Source organism: Alosa sapidissima, chromosome 9 (assembly GCF_018492685.1).
Source record: "Alosa sapidissima isolate fAloSap1 chromosome 9, fAloSap1.pri, whole genome shotgun sequence".
Taxonomy (NCBI): Eukaryota; Metazoa; Chordata; class Actinopteri; order Clupeiformes; family Clupeidae; genus Alosa; species Alosa sapidissima.
Window position 1 is genome coordinate 6,011,107 of NC_055965.1, and position 20,000 is coordinate 6,031,106.

The 20,000-nt window shown below is 47.1% G+C and overlaps 1 protein-coding gene across 1 annotated transcript in view; it reads right to left on the reverse strand.

Annotated features, from left to right (window-relative positions):
• Positions 1–20,000, reverse strand: part of LOC121719858 (alpha-1,6-mannosylglycoprotein 6-beta-N-acetylglucosaminyltransferase B) — a 61,094-nt gene that overhangs the window by 11,208 nt on the left and 29,886 nt on the right. Inside the window, exons 3-6 of the mRNA XM_042105649.1 lie at positions 14,185–14,329; positions 6,555–6,664; positions 3,420–3,496; positions 2,294–2,467 (exon numbers count right to left, since the gene is read on the reverse strand). Of these exons, the coding sequence (XP_041961583.1) occupies positions 2,294–2,467; positions 3,420–3,496; positions 6,555–6,664; positions 14,185–14,329 (506 nt within the window). The remainder of the gene's footprint in view (positions 1–2,293; positions 2,468–3,419; positions 3,497–6,554; positions 6,665–14,184; positions 14,330–20,000) is intronic.

The window sequence follows — 20,000 nt, forward strand, 5'->3', positions numbered from 1 at the left end:
CCCACTCTCTCTTTACCCCTTGCTCTCTCGCGCCGTATCTCAGGTATTTAGAAAACATACGGTTCCAAAGGGGGGTATCACTGATGTGGCATACGATAACTACCTGTGTAATCAGGTCCGCTAACCCAGTACGTGATCACACTACAGATGCACCTCCATCTCTCCTACCTCCCCCTCTCCTCTCTCTCATTCTCTCCCTCTATCTCTTTCTTTCTTTCCCTCTCCCTCTATCTCTCTCTCTCGTCCTCTCAGGAGACTGAGAGCAAGGGAGACATTAGGTTCTCCATCGGCTCCCCAGAGGGCTAGTGTGTCGCTGACGGAGGCATTGAGTAAATACCTGTGTAATCAGCTCAGCGGGTATCGCCCTGACTACCGGGGGATGGGGACCGGCGGAGCAGCCGCTCTGCTGAGCCGTGTGAAACTGAGGCCGGCATATCTGGATCACAGAGTCCCCCTGGTTTGGGTGGCTCGCCAACGCGTTTACATTTACAGACAGAGGGGGAGTTGTGTGAGAGCCCACACACAGAGAGAGTGTGTACACAGATGCACAGAGAGCAGAGAAATATACAGAACATAGAGAACACACACACATACAAACACACACACACACACACACACACACACACAAACATACACATATGCACACACACACACACTCCTCGTAGACACGATAAAATGAAGAACAAACGATCTGGATCACAAAAGCCCTGTGATTGGGAGACTCGCCAGAGCATTTTATAGGCAGGCACACACTACTCACACACACACACACACACACACACACACACACACACACACACACTCACACACACTCACACACACACACACACACACACAGGGGACTGGCAAAAGACAAACACAGTTAAACCTGACACGACCTACACAAACACACACTAAGGCACACATCATTATCTCTGAAACAAAAAGGCCACGTTCAGTCTCTCCGCTCCCTTCGGCTCTGGCCTCAGAGAGCGAACAGAGACGTGGGGACTGTTCTGTGAGCCACACCACCACACACCGTAGGGTCTTAGAGAGCGAACAGAGACGTGGGGACTGTTCTGTGAGCCACACCACCACACACCGTAGGGTCTTAGAGAGCGAACAGAGACGTGGGGACTGTTCTGTGAGCCACACCACCACACACCGTAGGGTCTTAGAGAGCGAACAGAGACGTGGGGACTGTTCTGTGAGCCACACCACTACACACCGTAGGGTCGCATCATCACCACCACCACCGCCGCTTTAAGCCCTAAAAAATCACATTTCTGAAAATAGCACCAGGGATTTTTGGCTGCATGAGGAATTAAAATTAGAGCTCATTTATGCCTCACACGCAGAGCTCTCAAAGGCCAGCAAGAGAGGTGCAGCTGAACGGAGAGACAGAGAGAAAATTACTAAGAGAGGGGGAGAGAGAGGGGGGGGGGGGGTGAGAGAGAGAGCGGAAAAAAGAGAGAGAGGGAGAAACAGGAGCTGTAGAGAGACATAGAGAGAAAGAGAGAGTGGGGTAGAGAAAATCTAAGAATTTTCAGATCTCAGATGGAGGGATAGAGGGATAAAAGGGAGGAAGGAACAGAGAGGGAACCGACCGCCCAGGAAGAGGGAACCGGGAAACGAGGCCATAAGAGAAAAGAACGACCGAGTGAAAAGAACTCTCCACTGAGCCCCCGGGTCAGGCAGAGGACAACACTGGTGCGCACGCCGTGTGCATCCATTTGGATGACCTCCACATGACCGCATGAAACACACACGCTCCAGGTGAGGCCCTGAGCCCCGGCACAAGGGTTGAGGCGGCATGGCTTGACCCCGTGACCTCCTGCTGATGGCGAGGGCACAGGTGGCTGGGTGTGACCCCGTGACCTCCTGCTGATGGCGAGGGCACAGGTTGCTGGCACACAGCCCTCCAGCCCAAGCTGCATGTGGAACCGGACTCATATGGGACAAAGCATCTGCCAGTGCTCTGAGACAACAACACTCTGGTGTTCTGCATACTGAATCTAGCGCTGCACTCCAAGGTTGGCATAAACTGTCTGATGTTTAGAGACAGTAGAGGTAACTAATAGAGGCACTTGAGTGTACTAATCAGAGGTACTATCTCCCGAGAGCGTACTTGTGCGACACAACAACCATGGCAAATACATTCAAAATGATAGGTAGTCATAAGAGTAACCACCCCAAAACCTAGACCATGACAGGAAACAGAATGCAAGTGTACAAGGTGCTGCGGCAGGTCTTTGTGTCATCACTTGATCCTGCTCGTGCGGTCAACTTGTGCCTGGGTGGGCAGTGCACTCACCTGTCTCTTGGTGGAGCTCTTCTTGACAACAGTGGTGACGGTGGTGTGGTTCCTCCAGGCCAGTGGGGGGCAGAACCACTCCACCTCGCTCAGGTAGATGAGGAAGGAGCAGTCCGAGCCGTCCACCCCGTAGAAGGCGTAGCAGGGGTCCGAGGTCCACCTGGCCCGCATCCACTGAAACAGAAGAGTGTGGTGGGAATCAGCAAACTACCCCAGAGCACAAGGCCTGCATCTGGAGTGGACAATGCTAAAACCCATCTATGTATGTACTGTAGAAGTTCTCTTGCAAACAAGACTTTTCAACCAGAGGAGCTTTCAAATTAACAGACAAAGATAAATGTTTTTCACAAACAGCTTTTCATTTGCCTTGAGTTTGTTGTTTTGGGAACAGACACAAATAGCCCAAATGTATTGATGTCTGACCGGACATCAATACATGTTTAACATATCGAATGCAAAATTGTTGAAGTTTAAAAGTCTGTTTGCCCAATTTGTAGACAACTAAGGACCACGACTGACATTGTGAGTAAATATACAGTAGAAGTCAATATCACTAATAAGGCTCTCAATGTGCCTGATCAGCTGAATTAAAGAAGTTGTATTTAGGATCCAACTTGCAACTTGTCTCACGGGACCAGTGAAGACTCCAAGTTCACTTCTGGAGACAAATTGGATGTGGACTGGCGGCTAGTTGCAACCCAAATACAACTTGCTGGATTCAGCTGATCAGACTAATTAAGGGCCGCCCTCAGTAGTGGTAGTGCAGTACTCTCACAGCCTCACAACCAGCTGTTTGATTAGAGTGGCAACTAAAACCAGCGGCAATGTAGATGTCTCAGAGCATGTTTGGATATCCTGAGGCTATGTACTGTAATTCATGTATAATCAGTCTGAATTAAACTCTTTCAGCCAAATTAATACAGGACTTCTGGGTGAGAATATGTGAAATTTAAGACAATGTGAGTTGAGTCCCCATTTATTATGGGTTATTTATTATGAGTCCCCATTTATTGTGTAGTCTAGAAGGGGCCCTGATGGTTCTGTATAAATCCACCCATTAATTAACTAATGAATTCATTAATACATTCAATCAACAATTTATTAACGTGATAAGAAGGCAACTTACATCCACTTTGCCAGGACAGTCAGGGTAGCGGGGATCTCGCGGAACTTCACACTGGCCCACCGTTCCATCTCTGACAGCTACAGAGAGAGAGAAAGAGAGGGAAAGAGAGAGAGAGAGAGAGAGAGAGAGAGGACATCTTAGTCCCATTGAATCGACCTCATAAAGATGCATGATGGTGTCACTGGGGCAACATGGATGAATTTGATGGAGATTTACGACCACTCCCTCAGACTCCCTGCATGGTACACGATGCACTGGCTGCTACTGAGATATATAATATCCTGGTACAGAGCATACTATATTAATTCAGACATATATTCTGTAGCTGTTGCCACATAGGGAGCAGAGGGAGTGCTCTGGTGCGGAAAATAATAATTTCAACGGCGTCTAATATTAGACCTTGACTTGTCACATCATCCATATAACACGTTTCATAGAGAAAAATGGTTGATGGAAAACGGTGCTCTGAAAGTAGACAAAGGAAGGACCTCACTTTAGAGACACCTGCCCTGTGCAGAGAGCAAACTGCTCTGGAGAAAGAAAAAGAAAGAAAGGAGAGAGAACGAGTGAAAGTCAGATCCCAAATGATTTGGTCATTGGGACTGCAGTCATCACATTAATTGCTTCACTGAGTTGGCTAACAGGCCTCAGAGTAGGCACGGGCTGCCGAGGAAAGGGTGTGTGTGTGTGTGTGTGTGTGTGTGTGTGTGTGTGTGTGTGTGTGTGTGTGTGTGTGTGTGTGTGTGTGTGTGTGTGTGTGCATGTGTGTGTGTGTGGGGTGGGGGGCACAGAGGAGAGTAGGTTGGTAGATTGATGATGGTGCTCCTATTGCATCTCAGAGCTCCTGTGCTGTGCGAGTGCGTTTCATCTCCCTAATGAAAGGCCGAGAGACCGGGCTCCTCCTGCCTGCCCACACAGGTCACGCCACAATTAAATGAGTCTGACGCTTACTAGATAAATCCCAATCAAGTGTTACAATGAGAATAATTTAATGAAGAAAAAATGAAAATAGTTTTTTTTTTTTTTTTAAAGGGCTATAAAGACATCGCCTCGCGCGCTGTGAGTCACAAGCGAATCATGTTTCGACGTCATGCCAGCACTCTCCCCCTTTCCGCTCCTCCATCAATCTTCCTCCCCCCAAACACACTGCATACCAAACACACTGCACCAAACACACTGCACACCAAACACACTGCACCAAACACACTGCATACCAAACACACTGCACACCAAACACACTGCACACCAAACACACTGCACACCAAACACACTGCACCAAACACACTGCACACCAAACACACTGCACCAAACACACTGCACACCAAACACACTGCACCAAACACACTGCACACCAAACACACTGCACACCAAACACACTGCACCAAACACACTGCAAAAGGGCAAAACTTCTTTTTTTCCCCCACACAAACAGAAAGTGGGGAGAAGATTCAAGCACTGCATCTCAGGATCTCTGATGGAGCCACGGGATGCAGGAGAGGAGGAGGAGGAGGAGGAAGAGGAAGGAAGGTAGGAAGTAAGGATGGAAGGAAGGAAGTGAAAAAAATGTCAAGAAGGAAAAATGCATCTGCATGAACTTGGCTGCGGCGAGAATTATTTATGCCATGATTAAAGCACACCAGCGGAGGACACGGCCTCTGTCCCGGCACGGGAGGAGAGCCATAAAGCGGACGAATGGAATGGATTTTGCGGGGTTGACTTCAAACTCCATTGAATCAAGCACCCCCCCCCCCCCCCCCCCCCATTGGGTGCCTGCCACAGCGTGCTTAATTTGTTTTTATAGTGGCACGGACTGCATTTATTTCCTCACATTAAGGGAATTTGCTCTACAAATCACAGAGCGAGGCCCCATCCCTCAAAACCGCAGCTTTCCTTTTTTCCACATGAGCGAGCGTCTACGGGCGGCCGATAGATTAGGCTCGAAAGGAAGAGCTGTTCGCCCCACACGCCATCTATAACCATAGGAATCCAATTCTACATGAAGAACATCAGACAAGAAAACAACAAGCGGGCCCAGGCAACAATTTGTATGATAATGCTAGACCATAAAGATAGCCAAGTCAGCATTAAACATGGCAAAAAAAGTGTTATCTGCAAAATACAAGAGGTTTATGCAGTTCGGTGATAGAGGCTAATGCAGTTCAGTGATTGTGGATTATGCAGTGTAGTGATGGTGGGCTATGTAGCTCAGTGATAGTGTATTATGTTGTTCAATGATGGTGGGTTGTAGTTCAGTGATGGTGGTATAACTTGTTCAGTGATGGTAGGTTATGTAGTTCAGTGATGGTGGGTTATGTAGTTCAGTGATGGTGGGTTACTGTATATTGTTCAGTGATGATGGTGGGTTAAGTACTTCACTGATGGTGCACTGTGTAGTTCATTAATGGTGGGTTATGTAATTCAGTGATGGTGGGTTATGTAGCTCAGTGATGATGGATTAACTTGTTCAGTGATGGTGGGTTATGTAGTTCAGTGATGGTGGGTTATGTATTTCAGTGATGGTGGGTTATGTTGTTCAGTGATGGTGGGTTGTAGTTTAGTGATGGTGGGTTATGTTGTTCAGTGATGGTGGGTTATGTAGTTCAATGATGGTGGGTTGTAGTTTAGTGATGGTGGGTTATGTTGTTCAGTGATGGTAGGTTATGTAGTTCAATGATGATGGGTTGTAGTTTAGTGATGGTGGGTTATGTTGTTCAGTGATGGTGGGTTATGTAGTTCAATGATGGTGGGTTATGTAGTTCAATGATTGTGGGTTGTAGTTTAGTGATGGTGGGTTATGTTGTTCAGTGATGGTGGGTTATGTAGTTCAATGATGGTGGGTTGTAGTTTAGTGATGGTGGGTTATGTTGTTCAGTGATGGTGGGTTATGTAGTTCAATGATGGTGGGTTGTAGTTTAGTGATGGTGGGTTATGTTGTTCATTGATGGTGGGTTATGTAGTTCAATGATGGTGGGTTGTAGTTTAGTGATGGTGGGTTATGTAGTTCAGTAATGGTGGGTTATGTAGTTTAGTGATGGTAGGTTATGTTGTCCAGTGATGATGGGTTAACTTGTCCAGTGATGGTGGGTTATGTTGTTCAGTCATGGTGGGTTGTAGTTTATGGTGGTGCAAACCAACCTCTTCCTGCTGCCATGCTGTTCTGTAGAATCTGCTCCACACGCACCGCCATGTTGGAGACGTTCTGGGCGATGGCCTGAATGCGCTCCACCAGTCCTGCTGGCTGAATCCTGAGCGTTTAAAACACACACACACACACACTTTATATATATAACTGACAAGGAGATGTTACATAATGATAGTATTTATGCTGCATTTGTTTTCTGTTGGCAGATTAAACTCCAGTGAGGCACACATTGCGCTTCAGGTTAAACCAGTGAGTCAACTGAGTGGGCTGCTAGCTAAAAACATGTGGGGAGATCAGCACATGCATATGTAACTCAAGTGGCCCAGGGAGACTAGTACTCAGGCCTGGGTGGGGTCAGTGAGGTCATCATTAGAGAGGGGTGGGGGGTGGGCATAGCACACACCCACGCACATTGGCCTGACTCGAACAATTAAGGTCTTTCAATCCGTGTGCATCAAGTTCACAGACAGTAACCCTTAGCATAATTAGCATATGAACTGAAACAATGAGCAGGCTACACTGTAAACTTATGGGAATCATAAGTACTGTAGGCCTATTGACTAGACCCTGAGAAAATTGAATCAGTTAGGTGGACTCTCAAGAAACACCAGTAAGCAGTTTCAAAAAGAGCTACATCATGACTCCAGAGCAGGGAGGGCAAGTATACCTGGAAGCGGAGTGCACAGAACTTGAAAGCGTGGCGAATAAATCCCCGCAAACAAATCAAATTACCCGCAGCTCAATACTTGCAAGTCAATACACGTTGTAATTCGTCCAACGTGATGCTACAAGGCTACTAAAGAGATTAGCTAACAAGCCACTTCTTATGAAACTTTCCCGGCTGCTCCCCTCCTTTAAAAAGAACTCATTAAATGTTGCAGATGCTAATTGCGAGGCACTTGGATGAAGCGTGAAATAGAAAAGGTCCCACACTGTCGATACAATTTGTGCTCGGGGATAAGAGTTACTCCCCCGTTTTGTGGCTAGCCATAAGACTGGGCAAACAGAGCGAGCGAGCATGTTCGAGAGGGGCTTTTATAGATGGACAGGGAGAGATACTGGCCTTAGAAGGGCAATTTGACAGGGGGAGCGTGAAGCGAAGCGTAATGCTGTGAGGTAGCAGCAGGCCTGGGGTGACACGCAGCTTAAGTGAGAACTCTTGTTTGGTGGGAAACTGAGAGAGTTAAAAAGTTAAATTCCTCTCCCCCTCCCCAGCTCTATGGCTGTGTATGTGTGTACAGTATGTGTGTGTGTGTGTGTGTGTGTGTGTGTGTGTATGTGTGTGTGTGTGTGTGTGTGTGTGTGTGAGAGAGAGAGAGAGAGTGAGAGAGAGAGAGAGAAAGAGAGATAATTGGTCTGTGTTTAGCATTAGGTCTCAAAGAAGGAATTATCAGATGCAGTGGCAATGAAATTCACTGAAGCTGAAGTCTGCAGTTACACAACACAAACAAAAGAGGTTTTTGCTACATGTTTAGGAGTCAAGGCATTGTAGGGTCTGTAAGTCTGTAAGGGAACTAAAATAAAAGAAATTGTGGCCCAGTAATATTCCCATTTTTGGCAAGCGTGGAGATGCTTGTTCAGCACATGATAAATTAGAACATTCTTTAAAAGCCCTTTCAGTTTCATGTCTTTTCACTCTGTCTGGTGATCACAGGAAAGGTCATGCGCAAACAAAGAATTCAAAATAAACAAGCCACCACCACAAAACACAGCGCTGCACAAACTGTCTGAGCCTCGCTGTTTTTATGAGGGAAAAGTTCCGGTGCCCATATTTACCATTGCGGACGCCGAGGTGCGAAGCCGAGGGGTTTATGCAGGTTTCAGATGCATTAGAATAGAACTGATGGTGATTAGGTTGTATCTACACATCCAAGGTTATTGTTGGTTGTGTGAGTAGATTATCTAAAACTACAGTATGTAGCTTGAAATCCACCTAACACAACAGTGGTCTGAAGTAGTTTGAATTTATGAGTTTGAGTGTTGTGGGAATGGCTGAACTGCTAAACCCATTTAGGATGCTACTCCGATTGTGACACAACAATTTTGTTGGACCATAGGAAGCTACAATGAAATGTTTATTTGCCTCTCAAAATGGCAGCATTAACTAAAAGTAGTGACGTCGGAAGATCACATAGATCATGTCGGAAACCTAAATACGCACACATTGTCCCAAACGAGATATAACAAGACTTTTTATGTATTTGTGTCTTTATTAAGTCAACATAAAGAAATATGACTGACACACTGAAACAAAACACATTTACTAAACACAATTATTATTTTACTTAATTTATCCATACAGTACTTCCCTTATCTAGAGTGTGTTCTATTTCCTTGCTTGATCTCTGAAATGATCTCTCTATCCCTATTTGACCTAGTTGCTACTCATTTCAGAATGGACATGGAACCTATTTGGCCTACTTTAGCCCATTAATGCCATAATTTGCCGTGCTACCCCTTTGGAACATTTATAAATAAATTAGAATGTATCGTAGTGTTACTCTTTTAAAAGTGTGTATGGGGTGGTGGTTGTTGAACTCTGTATTTTAATAACCTTGCCTCCGGACTGGGAACAAAGTATTCAAAATAAGCATGCCACCATCTCCAGGCAGCACTCTTCATGACCTGCCTGGGCCTCGCAATTTTTATGAGCAAAATGTTACGGTGCCAGCTACTTTCAACCACCATTTTTCAGCCGTAGCAGCACTCTGCACACTATTAAAAAGTGATCATGTTGTCCAGCCCTCCCCTCTCAGGGGCACTCCTCCTGATGGACGCCTCTCTATCATACATCTCCCTGGCCTCTGCATATAGAATCTATACGTCTCACTCTGCCAAATGACACTGATGTCCCCCTTTAGAGGCCACAGGGTCCCATTGGTGACGAGTTCCTTTTTCTTTTGAAAACAAACTATAAATTAAACAGCTCCCTCCAGTGCCTTATTTCAGAGAGAAAATCCTTAATTATCTTTTTTAGTTGAGCCAGTCCCCCCCTGGTGCTGTTCAGCACAGACCCACTTTCTACAGCTGTTCGAGAGAGAGTCCCCTGGAGTGGCCCACAATGACCTTCCTAAGAGTAGGCTGTCGGGCTGGGCTGGGCTGGGCTGGGCTGGAGTGGACCCTTGGGGGGGCCTCTCTGGGTCTTGCCGCTTGCTGAGGGCTGCACTTTCTCTGCCACCCGGGCGACCCCCCCACCCCAGCGCCAGCTTCAATCCACCCGGCTGGTCACCAGCAGCCACCACAGGAGAACAGAAAGAAGATTAACTAGTTGGAGAAAGACACAGTAGGAAGGGGGCACAGCAAGAGAGAGAACAACAGAGAGAGAGAGAGAGAGAGAGAGAGAGACAGACAAAGGGAGGAAAGTGGTGGCTAGTGTGTGTATGCAGTGTGTACCTGTATGTCTTTGTCAGGACACACAGTATGACACATGGACACACGTCCAAGGACACACAGCGTGTTCAATAGCTCGCCACAGTCAAGCCATTTGTACCCATCGCTCACAAAATCTGCTGCTCGAAAATAACATTCCCTAAATGTCAGATAATGGCAGATTGCGCGTGTATGCCATAGGTAGCGTCACTGTCTGTCAGGTACATGGAAGTAAATGTCAAGAACTGAACTGTACGCTGGAGAGGTGGAGTAAGAACAAGGAGCAGCTTAACAATACTGACAGCCTAACTCCTCCGCTCACTCTTGAGCATGGGCACTAAAGGTTCTCAGTGATTAGCTTGCTGTCCAAAACAGTGCTAGCGAGCTACGTGAGCTGTGAGGCTTTAGACGACAACTTCAGCCCTGGGGCTGAGAGAGGGAGAGGGATGGGGAGAAGGAGTTGGAGAGGCAGAAAGGGGGACGGCTTAAGTACAATCCTGTCTGTCAGAGAGGCCGGGAGCGTTTCACACGTTCGCTGTCGTCATGGACGCCAATTGTGTGACGCTAACTAGCAAATCACGCTAGTCTCGGTGATGGGGGCACGCCACAAGCTTACATCCGTGCCTTCAAAGGGATTGGCTGAACAGAAAAAGAGAGTTTTTCCCCCCTTGCGTTGCTATAGAGCTCTGCGAGGCTTATTAGGCGCTAATGGGCAGACAGGAGAGGGGGGCTGATGCTATTGCCAGGGCTTACAGTAATGTGATGGAGCCACCCGCTCTCACAGACGACTCATCAGGCCACACAGCCCGCAGAGGAAACAGCCAGATTTGGTGGTAAAGAGAGCTTTTGCTCTCTCTCTCTCTCTCTCTCTCTCTATCTCTCTCTCTCTCTCTCTCTCTCTCTCCTCCGTCTCATTTTCTTTCTCATTCTCCATCACTTTCCTTCTCTCATTCTTTTTTTCTCTCCCTCAGTCTATTTCTCTCTCTCTACCTCTCTTTCTCCTCGCTTGTTCCTTCCTTTCTCTTTCCTCAAATTCCTCTGCGCTGCACAAATACGGGGCCTGCGGGCATATCTCAGATATAGGCCGCGGATATTGCGTCTCATTGGCTCATGCGAGGGCGGGAGGGAGGGAGGCATATCAGTGGCGCTACTAGCCAGGGGAGCCACCGCGATGTAGCCTCCCCACTGAGGAGCCCTGGCCATGTCACAGAGCATCAGCGTAGCCTCGCCTTCCCAGAACGCTAATGCCCGCGGTACGCGATCGCGTCTACGCTAACGACTTAGAGATTAGCCCGTGTTTGAGCCATCATGCAAAACAAACTACAGCGCAAATGCCCTCTGAAAGTCTCGCTGATTTTCAAAGTGAAGGTCGAATGTTATTTCTTAAGTGTAACCATTTTTGCATAATACGTAATGTGTAAAAATAGGATGGTCTAGTGGTAATTCTATTGTGTTTTGTCAGCAAATAACATTACTTAATTCATGGCCTTTTTAGCAGCAGCACTAAACACAATGGGGAAACAGAGGAATTCCAATCTGCAGAACTCGAAAATGTGCACTTGCTTTAAATGCAACGACGCAATTCAAAACGCTAGACAGAGGCGACTGCTGTGTTTGTTTAGATCAGGATAGCAAAACAAGCAAATATCATTAAATTATTATGATGATAATATCATCAAATGTTATGTGAGGGATTGTGGGATTATGACAGTGTTGTTTTAATGGTTAGACTGAAGCGCCTACAGAATAATAATGAAACTAAATGCAAAAGCGACAAATCGACTCCATGACCAGTGTTTGGTAAGACATGGATCTTCAACAGGATTGTATTTGGTTTTGAAGGTCTTGTGTAACAACACACTGACATGTTGCTCAAAAACCTGTGCCAAGTGCACATGTAGGGTACAGAAGTGTTTCGCAAATGTGTTTCATAAACAACTCAGTTCATCGCTGAAAGAATTATTCTGACAGGTTATTACAAAGATATGCTATACGATTTTTAGTGTATGTGTGTGCCACTTAGATAATTGAATGCGATGCCACACATCACTTTAATTGGTTAATTTGTTGTCTGGAACACCAAGACCCAGATTTGAGACAGGAGGGGGAAAGTCTGGTTGGTTTTAATGGGTTTCTATGGGAGCAGGAAGTGAAGAGGAAAACATGGCTTGTCTTGCATGGCAACCGAGTCACATAGCCGTGCTCCCCTGCTGGGGCTACATTAATCCTGGGCGCAGGGTGCCGCGCCAAGGGACTCTGGCACTCAGCGCCGGCCCAATCAGGGCGCTCTGTCAGGGGCTTCGCTTTTGTGCTCTGCCATGGCACCCCATTAAGAAAAGGGGCCTGAATTCTGGTTTCCTTCCCAGCAGTCTCGGTTCTTTCCCCATTACCTCAACTGACCCCTTCAGCTGAAACCCTTACCAAGCTCAACCCCCCCCCGTCCCCCGATTCCTCCCTTGTCCCCATCTTCCACCAGAGAGGGTTGAGGAAGAAAAGCAAACGAGTAGAAAAAGCAGGTCTCAGCCAGGGCAGGAGATGACCCATCCATATCACCTCCCCCCATATCTTAAGCCTGGGCCCTTGCAGGGTGCAACAGTGCGTGACACCCTTCCTCCTGAAGATCCCATCTCCAGAGCTTGTTAGGGCAGGCAATAAAAAGCCAACTTCCTGTAATTACCCTGATGCCTGAGCCTACCTACCTGATGGAGCGTGGAGCATTACAGACCATTGATTCTATGCTATGAGTTTATATTGATCACACTTCTGCAAACCTAACTAGCTACAGATGCGCCTATGTGGATACTGTTAGAACCCCGGAGGTGTTTCCTTCGGAACAGGGAAGAAAATCGAGAGAGATCGGGACTTTAGCTTGAGTGAAATAACTGCTAAAGGAATGACGTAGCCTTCAGTTTGTTCACAACAGTTACAAAAAGGGTTACGGCATGTTGAAAAATTGCAAATTTAATACTGTGTCCAAGAACAGAAGTACTGTTACTTCCATTATTTTCCCCCTTCTTTTCTCTTCTCATCCCTCATTCTCTGTGAGGGAGCGGCACGCGGTGCGGAGGAAGTGAGTAATCCGGAGATGAGAGATGGCGAGTGAGTGGAGGCGCTCCCGTGAGGAGGGGCTGGCGCCAGAGCGGACATCTCTTTAGAAGCCTCTGTCAGAGAGTGTCATAATAACGGCCGCATGCGGGAAAAAAATAAAGAAAACAAAATGCTAACCAATCAAGAAGATCTTGCCAGTTACTCCCCAGCCTCCTCTCTCTCTCTCTCTCTCTCTCTCTCTCTCTCTCTCTTTCTTCATCTCTCTACCTCTCAGGCACTCTCTCCCTATCTCTGACTGCTGTGTCGAATTCTTTTCCGACATGAAATGCAAAGTCACAGAGCGTGAAGATTCTCCTAATTAAATGACAACAAATATAAGCTTGATGAGGCAGATGGCTCGTTACGAAGAGTGGATCTGTAACATTCTCTACATCTTAAGCTAACTGCCTGAGTCTAACTACTGCAACAGTGGCACCGGCTCACAAACCACACGAATGCTGATTAATGCTATCCTGAGCGACACCTCGCCATAACCCACACGAATGCTCATTAATGCTATCCTGAGAGACACCTCGCCATAACCCGCACGACACTCAATTTTAGGTGCGGCATCACACATGCAGTACATCATAAAACACTCATAAAAAACGTCCATGAAAAAACAACAAGCTGTCTGGGCTTATTATGCACCTTGGGGTGTTATTCAGGTTGAAGTGCAGACACCAGCACGATGACACAAGCAGGATGACACAATGCTCTGTCAGCTGCAATGACTCTTCTGGAGTGCTTCATCATCTAATCTAATCCTCACACCACAGGAGGAAATGCACAGTAGTCTACAGCACAGTAGAGCGACTAGCCTGGACACCGCGTCTCCTCATGAACCACACGGTTGGATGGAGAAGGGCTTGAGAACACTGCGTGCTGCCTGCTGTAGAGACACAGTAGCATATGAAACAGTGATCTGGGGACCAGTGTAACATTTCTCGCTCTCCTAAGGATACAGACGGAGGCTGGAGGTAGCATTTCTGAAGTCTGGGGTAATTTAATACTTATTCACTTAGACACTATGCGAGGCCAGCATAAGCAAAGGTTTGGACAGGGGTTGCACTGCAGCTTATTTCATACACCATGTGTTACCCTGAGAGAGTCCAGAGGCAGCAGCATATGTGCACGTACCGTGCACACTCACGCTCACACACCCACCTGTTAATGGCAGAGCTGAGCTCCTCCAGGCGGCGGGAGTCGCTGGTGTTGTCCAGCCGGGACAGGCTGTCGACACGCTTCATGATGACCTCCAGCATGTCGCTGATCTTCCGCAGCACGCCGCGCGACTCCACCACACCCATCACTGCAGAGGGGAGACAAGTGAACAGAGAGCGGGAGTGAGATTTGAACCCAGAACTCAACACTCAGTTAGATACCCTACTGTGTCACATCTGTCTTTGCAAGGAATACAGTGAGTGGGCAAGTTTTTCATTAGAAATGTGCTCGAAAACAGGTCCTCATATGCAAGGATCTACCTGTCAGTGATTGAAAGGTATTTGCATATCAGCTTTCAAAGTGTTCAAACACATACTGTCATTTGCCTTTTAATGTGGCATAAAAGGACTACATTAGGGCCAAAAAGAGGCGTGTGAGGGAGGAGTCATTACTCAGTCATAATTGTCAGATCACCACCCCGCCGATCTCAGCCTTTTTACAACCCTCCTGACGACCTTGTCTCCAGGCTTAAATACAACTGGTCCAATGAGCGCTTTGAAAAGCAAAGTATGGAAGAAAATGGTCATAGACACCAAAAGTACAAGGAGGGTCCATTATTCACATAAACTCTTTGAAAAGTAAAACTATAGATGAGATAACTGGTCAGTTAAAGACTTTGAAAAGAAAAGTACCAGAAGGGATAACGTAACACTTTGAAAAGAATAGCATGGATAGGCCAACTGGTCAGATACACACTTTGAAAAGTTAAAATGCGAGGGAGGAAAGGAAGACCAAACAGTCCTGCTTACGTGTCCATCTCAGAGGCTCAGACGTGCTGACGTCCAGGCAACGCTTTAACCTTTGATACATAATAGTGTGACGCCCTGGCCGGGATTATGAAAAGAGAGGGGAACAAATTATGTTGACATTGTCTCACTCGCTCCAATGGAGCCAATTATCTGTGACCACAGCGGGCTCTGACTGATGTTATGGCTTTCACCTGCAGAATTAAAGAGGTCATCCAAGGCGGCCAGCCAAAGGGTGAAGAGGGAGAGGAGGAGGAGTGGATGGAGGGAGTGAGGAGAGTGGGAGGAGGAGGGGGAGAGGGGTTTAATTTCCTTTTCACCTTCTCTTTCTCTTTCGGTCGGCGCTCTACCTCATTTGCTCCAGGTTCTGTGGCCTCATTGCTCTGGGATTACCAACTATCAGACCGAGGGGCATATCATACCACACACACACACACACACACACACACACACACACACACACACACACACACACACACACACACACACTTACCCACTTACCACCATGAAGGGAGGGATTATCATGAGAAAAAAACACTGCAGAGAAAAAGGGGTAAAATATGATTGCTTGGTGTTTTTCTTTTTTAATCACAGAGTGCAAACCAAACCACCCACTGAAGTAGTCTGCTTTAACCTTGAGCTCCCTAAGCCAAGGGCATTTTCCCATGCTGTGGTCAACGGCACTTAATCCTGTTCGCAGCGCTTACTAGCATGTCGGCTCCTGCCCGGCTCCAAGTGAGGCCAGAAGCTAGCACGGTGAGGACTCAAGGAACGCCCGGTCGAGTGAACGAGTTCAGGGCACAGGTGTGCAGATGTAGAGAGGGAGCTGTCTCCACGGTGACAGGCCTAATAACGGGCTTTTGCCACTGACTCCAGCAGGGTTTTTTTTCTTTCTTTTTTTAAAGAGCCGTAAGAGATTTATCAGGCGCAGAGACGGCCGGAGGGGACAGGGACTGACAGCGTCCCCAGCCCCGTCGCCCGCTCCTGCCGCCACTACTGCTGCCCGCTTGTCGCAAATCACCACCCGCTGTCACCGGCCTCGTTGTGCAGATTAAGTCAATTACAGCAGAGTGGCCGCAAGTTATTAGGGGCCTGACAGATTACTGAGGGCTACAGGAGAGCCGGTGAAGGTAGAAGTGAGGAGAGGAAGAGGAAACGAGAGAGAGAAAGAGAGAGATGGAGAAAGAGAAAGAGAGAGAGAGAGAGAGAGAGAGAGAGAGAGAGAGAGAGAGAGAGAGAGAGAGAGAGAGAGGCAGAAAAGACTGATTGGGGCTGAAAAGAGATGAGGTGGAAGGTGAGGAAATAAAATAAGGTTAGTTGAGAGTGAGGGAGAACTGAAATTAAAAAAGGGAGAGGGGGAAGGAGAAAGAGGTGAAGGAAGAGGAGGAGGAGGCCTGGGGCAAAGGCACAGAACAGGTAATGGCTTATCAGCCATGTTTCAGGGGAAAAGAGAATTACCATCCATTTGCATTTGTTACGCTTGCTTTCACTGTCATTACTGCCTGATGGCGGAGAGGTCCAGGGAGATGGAGAGAGGGAGAGGATGGAGGAGAGGAGAGAAGAGAGGGTGAGGAGGGAGGAGAGGAGAGAAAAGAGGGAGAGGAGGGAGAGGAGAGAAAAGAGGGAGAGTAGGAAGGAGAGGAGAGAAGAGAGAGGAGAGAGAGAAGAGAGAAGAGAGGGAAAGGCATTAGCGGCACTGATAGCAAGGAGAGGAGAAAATTATTCATTTAGCTGTTTTCCTGTCTGTTGTCTACATTTACTCATGTAATGTTCATGTCATAAATGACTCTCTCTCTTCCTCACACATACACACAAACAGAAACATGCACACACACACACACACAAATACAGACCAAACACACCCACAGTAATGCACACTTGACATGGGTAGGCATACAGTCACAGAAGTGTATGCGATAAATAACGTATAAAGAGCCAGAGAAAGTCACACACACACTCGCACACACACTCGCACACACACTCACACACACACACACACACACTCGCACACACACACACACTCACACACACACACTCGCACACACACACACACACTCACACACACACACACACACACACACTCGCACACACACACACACACACACACACACACACACACACACACACACACACACACACACACACACACACTCACACTCACACAACACACACACAGGGAGAGAAAGAGAAAAATCTACAACAGGACATAAACCTCTTGAGAAGCCATGGAGCTATGACAATGCCTGAAGCACGATAACCAGGCCATTAATATGACTTCAAAGAGATTTAATACCTGCCAGCGAGCTCAGCTAATATACAGCAGTCCATAACAACTACAGAGATGGACCATGATGTCAGGAATACTAAACGGTGGAGGTTTGCCAGAGTTCACTCACAGATTTCAGCAGCTCAGAAAATGTCTAAAATAACTACTAAAAGATCCACGTCTAGATCCAAACATGAATCATTTTCTAAAGAAAAACAAATCAGGGTGGGCGGTGTTTCAATGTGTCCACATTAAACAAGGCCAAATATGGTGACTGCTTGCACCAGTCAGACTGACAGTCATGTCTGCACTTGTCCCCAAAACAGAAATGAACTCATCAGGTGATGTCTGGCTCTCTCTCTCTCTCTCCCTCTCTCTCCCTCTCTCTCTCTCTCTCTCTCTCTCTCTCTCTCTCTCTCTCAGCCCGAGGAGGCGAGTGGAAGAGATAGAGGGAGAGAGACGGAGGGAGGGACAAAGTCACCTTCTCAAACCTCCACGCCTACATTTAATGAGAAGTTTCACACCATTTAAAGAGCAGTCAGAGCACAGCCCCAGTGACAGACCGTGTCACATCATCATCATCATCATCTTCCTCTTCCTCTTCGTTGATGGCATTGTCGTCACCAAAGAGCCACTCGGTTGACGGCGGTCATGTCCTTGAGCTTTAGAACGGCGAGAGTTTTATGGGAGAGGCAACCCAGCAACGGTGAGAGTAGCACTGGCGAAGCCTCCAGAGGCCTGCCGATGCCGATGCCAAAGACTCCTTGGAAAATGGGTATTTTTTATTGGCTCACACTTGGCCAGATTTTATTACAAGGGCTGTTTCATCAGATTTCAGCTACTTAACGCCGACTCCAGTTTCTGGATAGTACTGCTGACCCCCGGTTTTTATGAACCAACACCAATTAAACAGCTATTAGCAGACACAGGAACACCTTCCCCTACCAACATCTACTGCAGTACTCTTAGACTGGGCAAACAGCATCATTAAAACATTCCCCATCTGTGTCACTACAGAGCTATCCTGCAGATTATACTGTATATTCGACACATGAAAATATGAAAAAAATAATATTTCATGTATTTAACGCTTTCTGTATAATGTACGATGTGTTTCATCCCAGGTGACAAAACTGTAAGAGGAAAAAACTCACAACCATGAATACTGCATGAGATGTTGATCTATGTTTCACTGGCATGCTGTGGTGCTAAATACAGATAAGAAAAAGTTGCTGCAGAGTTACAGTATATGGCAAGAAATTCAGTTGGACGCGCATGGAGACAATAGGAGCCACTGATTTATAACCTGTGAAATTCTCTGCCAATATCACGCAGGTAGCTACAGACAAGTGACACGGTAGGAGCGGCCTTTTCACCGCTGCACAGTGCGTAGACACTTAGTGAACATGTCCGAGGCAGTCAGGTCTATCTGCTCAATAGGCCGTAAAATAACCCTGGAAAAATAATTCAAATTAGCACGAGACGATCACATTTTGATAGCCATTCTAGGGCGGGCTAGTTGACATTTTGATAGCCATTCTACTCTATAGGGCAGGCTAGTGCGGAATTCACTGATGTATGCAGTACCGTGCCAATGGGATTTCACAGTCTGGTGTGGAAACATGTGCAGGCCATTAGCCAGACTGAATAGTGGACATGCTAATGAGAAAAGTAGCGGAATGAGGAGTCCAGGCCATTTGTCCTCCGTTGCTGTATTACAGACCAGCATGTAGCATATATAAAAGGGCAAGTGAGGCGTCCGCCTCTATCATGTTTTATTTGCTTCATTAGCGCCATTAGCAATCAGCGCTCACATGGATCACGGGCGCCCACAGCAAACCCATGGGAATGAAAATCTCATTGGCTCAGAGCGCTTTACGACACGTGGGAAGGTCCATTGTATGCTCGACATATCGACTGGATGAGCCCTTCTGGATTACGAGTGCTATCCACGGGCTAATGTTGAAGACATAACCCCACAGGTCAGTGCGGTGGATGGACCATTCCCTCGCACAATAAATGATTTCCCATCCATCCACACTGACCTTGCTGCTATTGATTGATTTATAGCATGTTATATATAAAAAAAATCAATTACAATTTATGGGACGTTTTTATGTGTATTTTTCTGCTGTTCCGCTTCTGCCTCCACAAAGAGAACATACATCAAGCAGAGAAGGGAGACGGGACTCTCCGGGACTTAAGGGGGCGGTGAAGGAGGAGGTCAGTGGTGAGCAGGACAGACTGAGTGGACGGCAGCGCGTTTCATAGCCTGTTTGGGCACTCTGCCGATGAAAGGGTGAATGAAAGGCATGAAATCACCCACTCGGCGCGGTGCAGCGGCGTTAGCCTCTCCGTCGTCTTGAATATTTACCATAACAACAGCGCCTCATTTTTTTATTACCCTCCCCCAGCCTGTCCACCCCTGCAGTGTGGGTGTTGTGGATGGTCTGCCAGCACGTGGGCTTTTAAGGTCAGTCAGTGTCAAAAGCTAGCAAACTTTTCTAAGTGTTTTAGCATATTAGCTTCTCCAAGTAGCCTGCACTGTATGCTGGCTATTTTAGCACGGACCTGTTTTCATTAAATTTATCTGGGAGTTCACCAGATCTTGTAACAGTAATTACAGTAGCTCTGGTGTATTTAGGGAGAGGTGAGCGCGTGGGGGTTGGGTTTGGTGATTAATGTCTGCAGCATCCTCAGTTAGTTTAGCCTCGTCTGGGGGGGAAGGATTCCCTGAAAGAGGAACA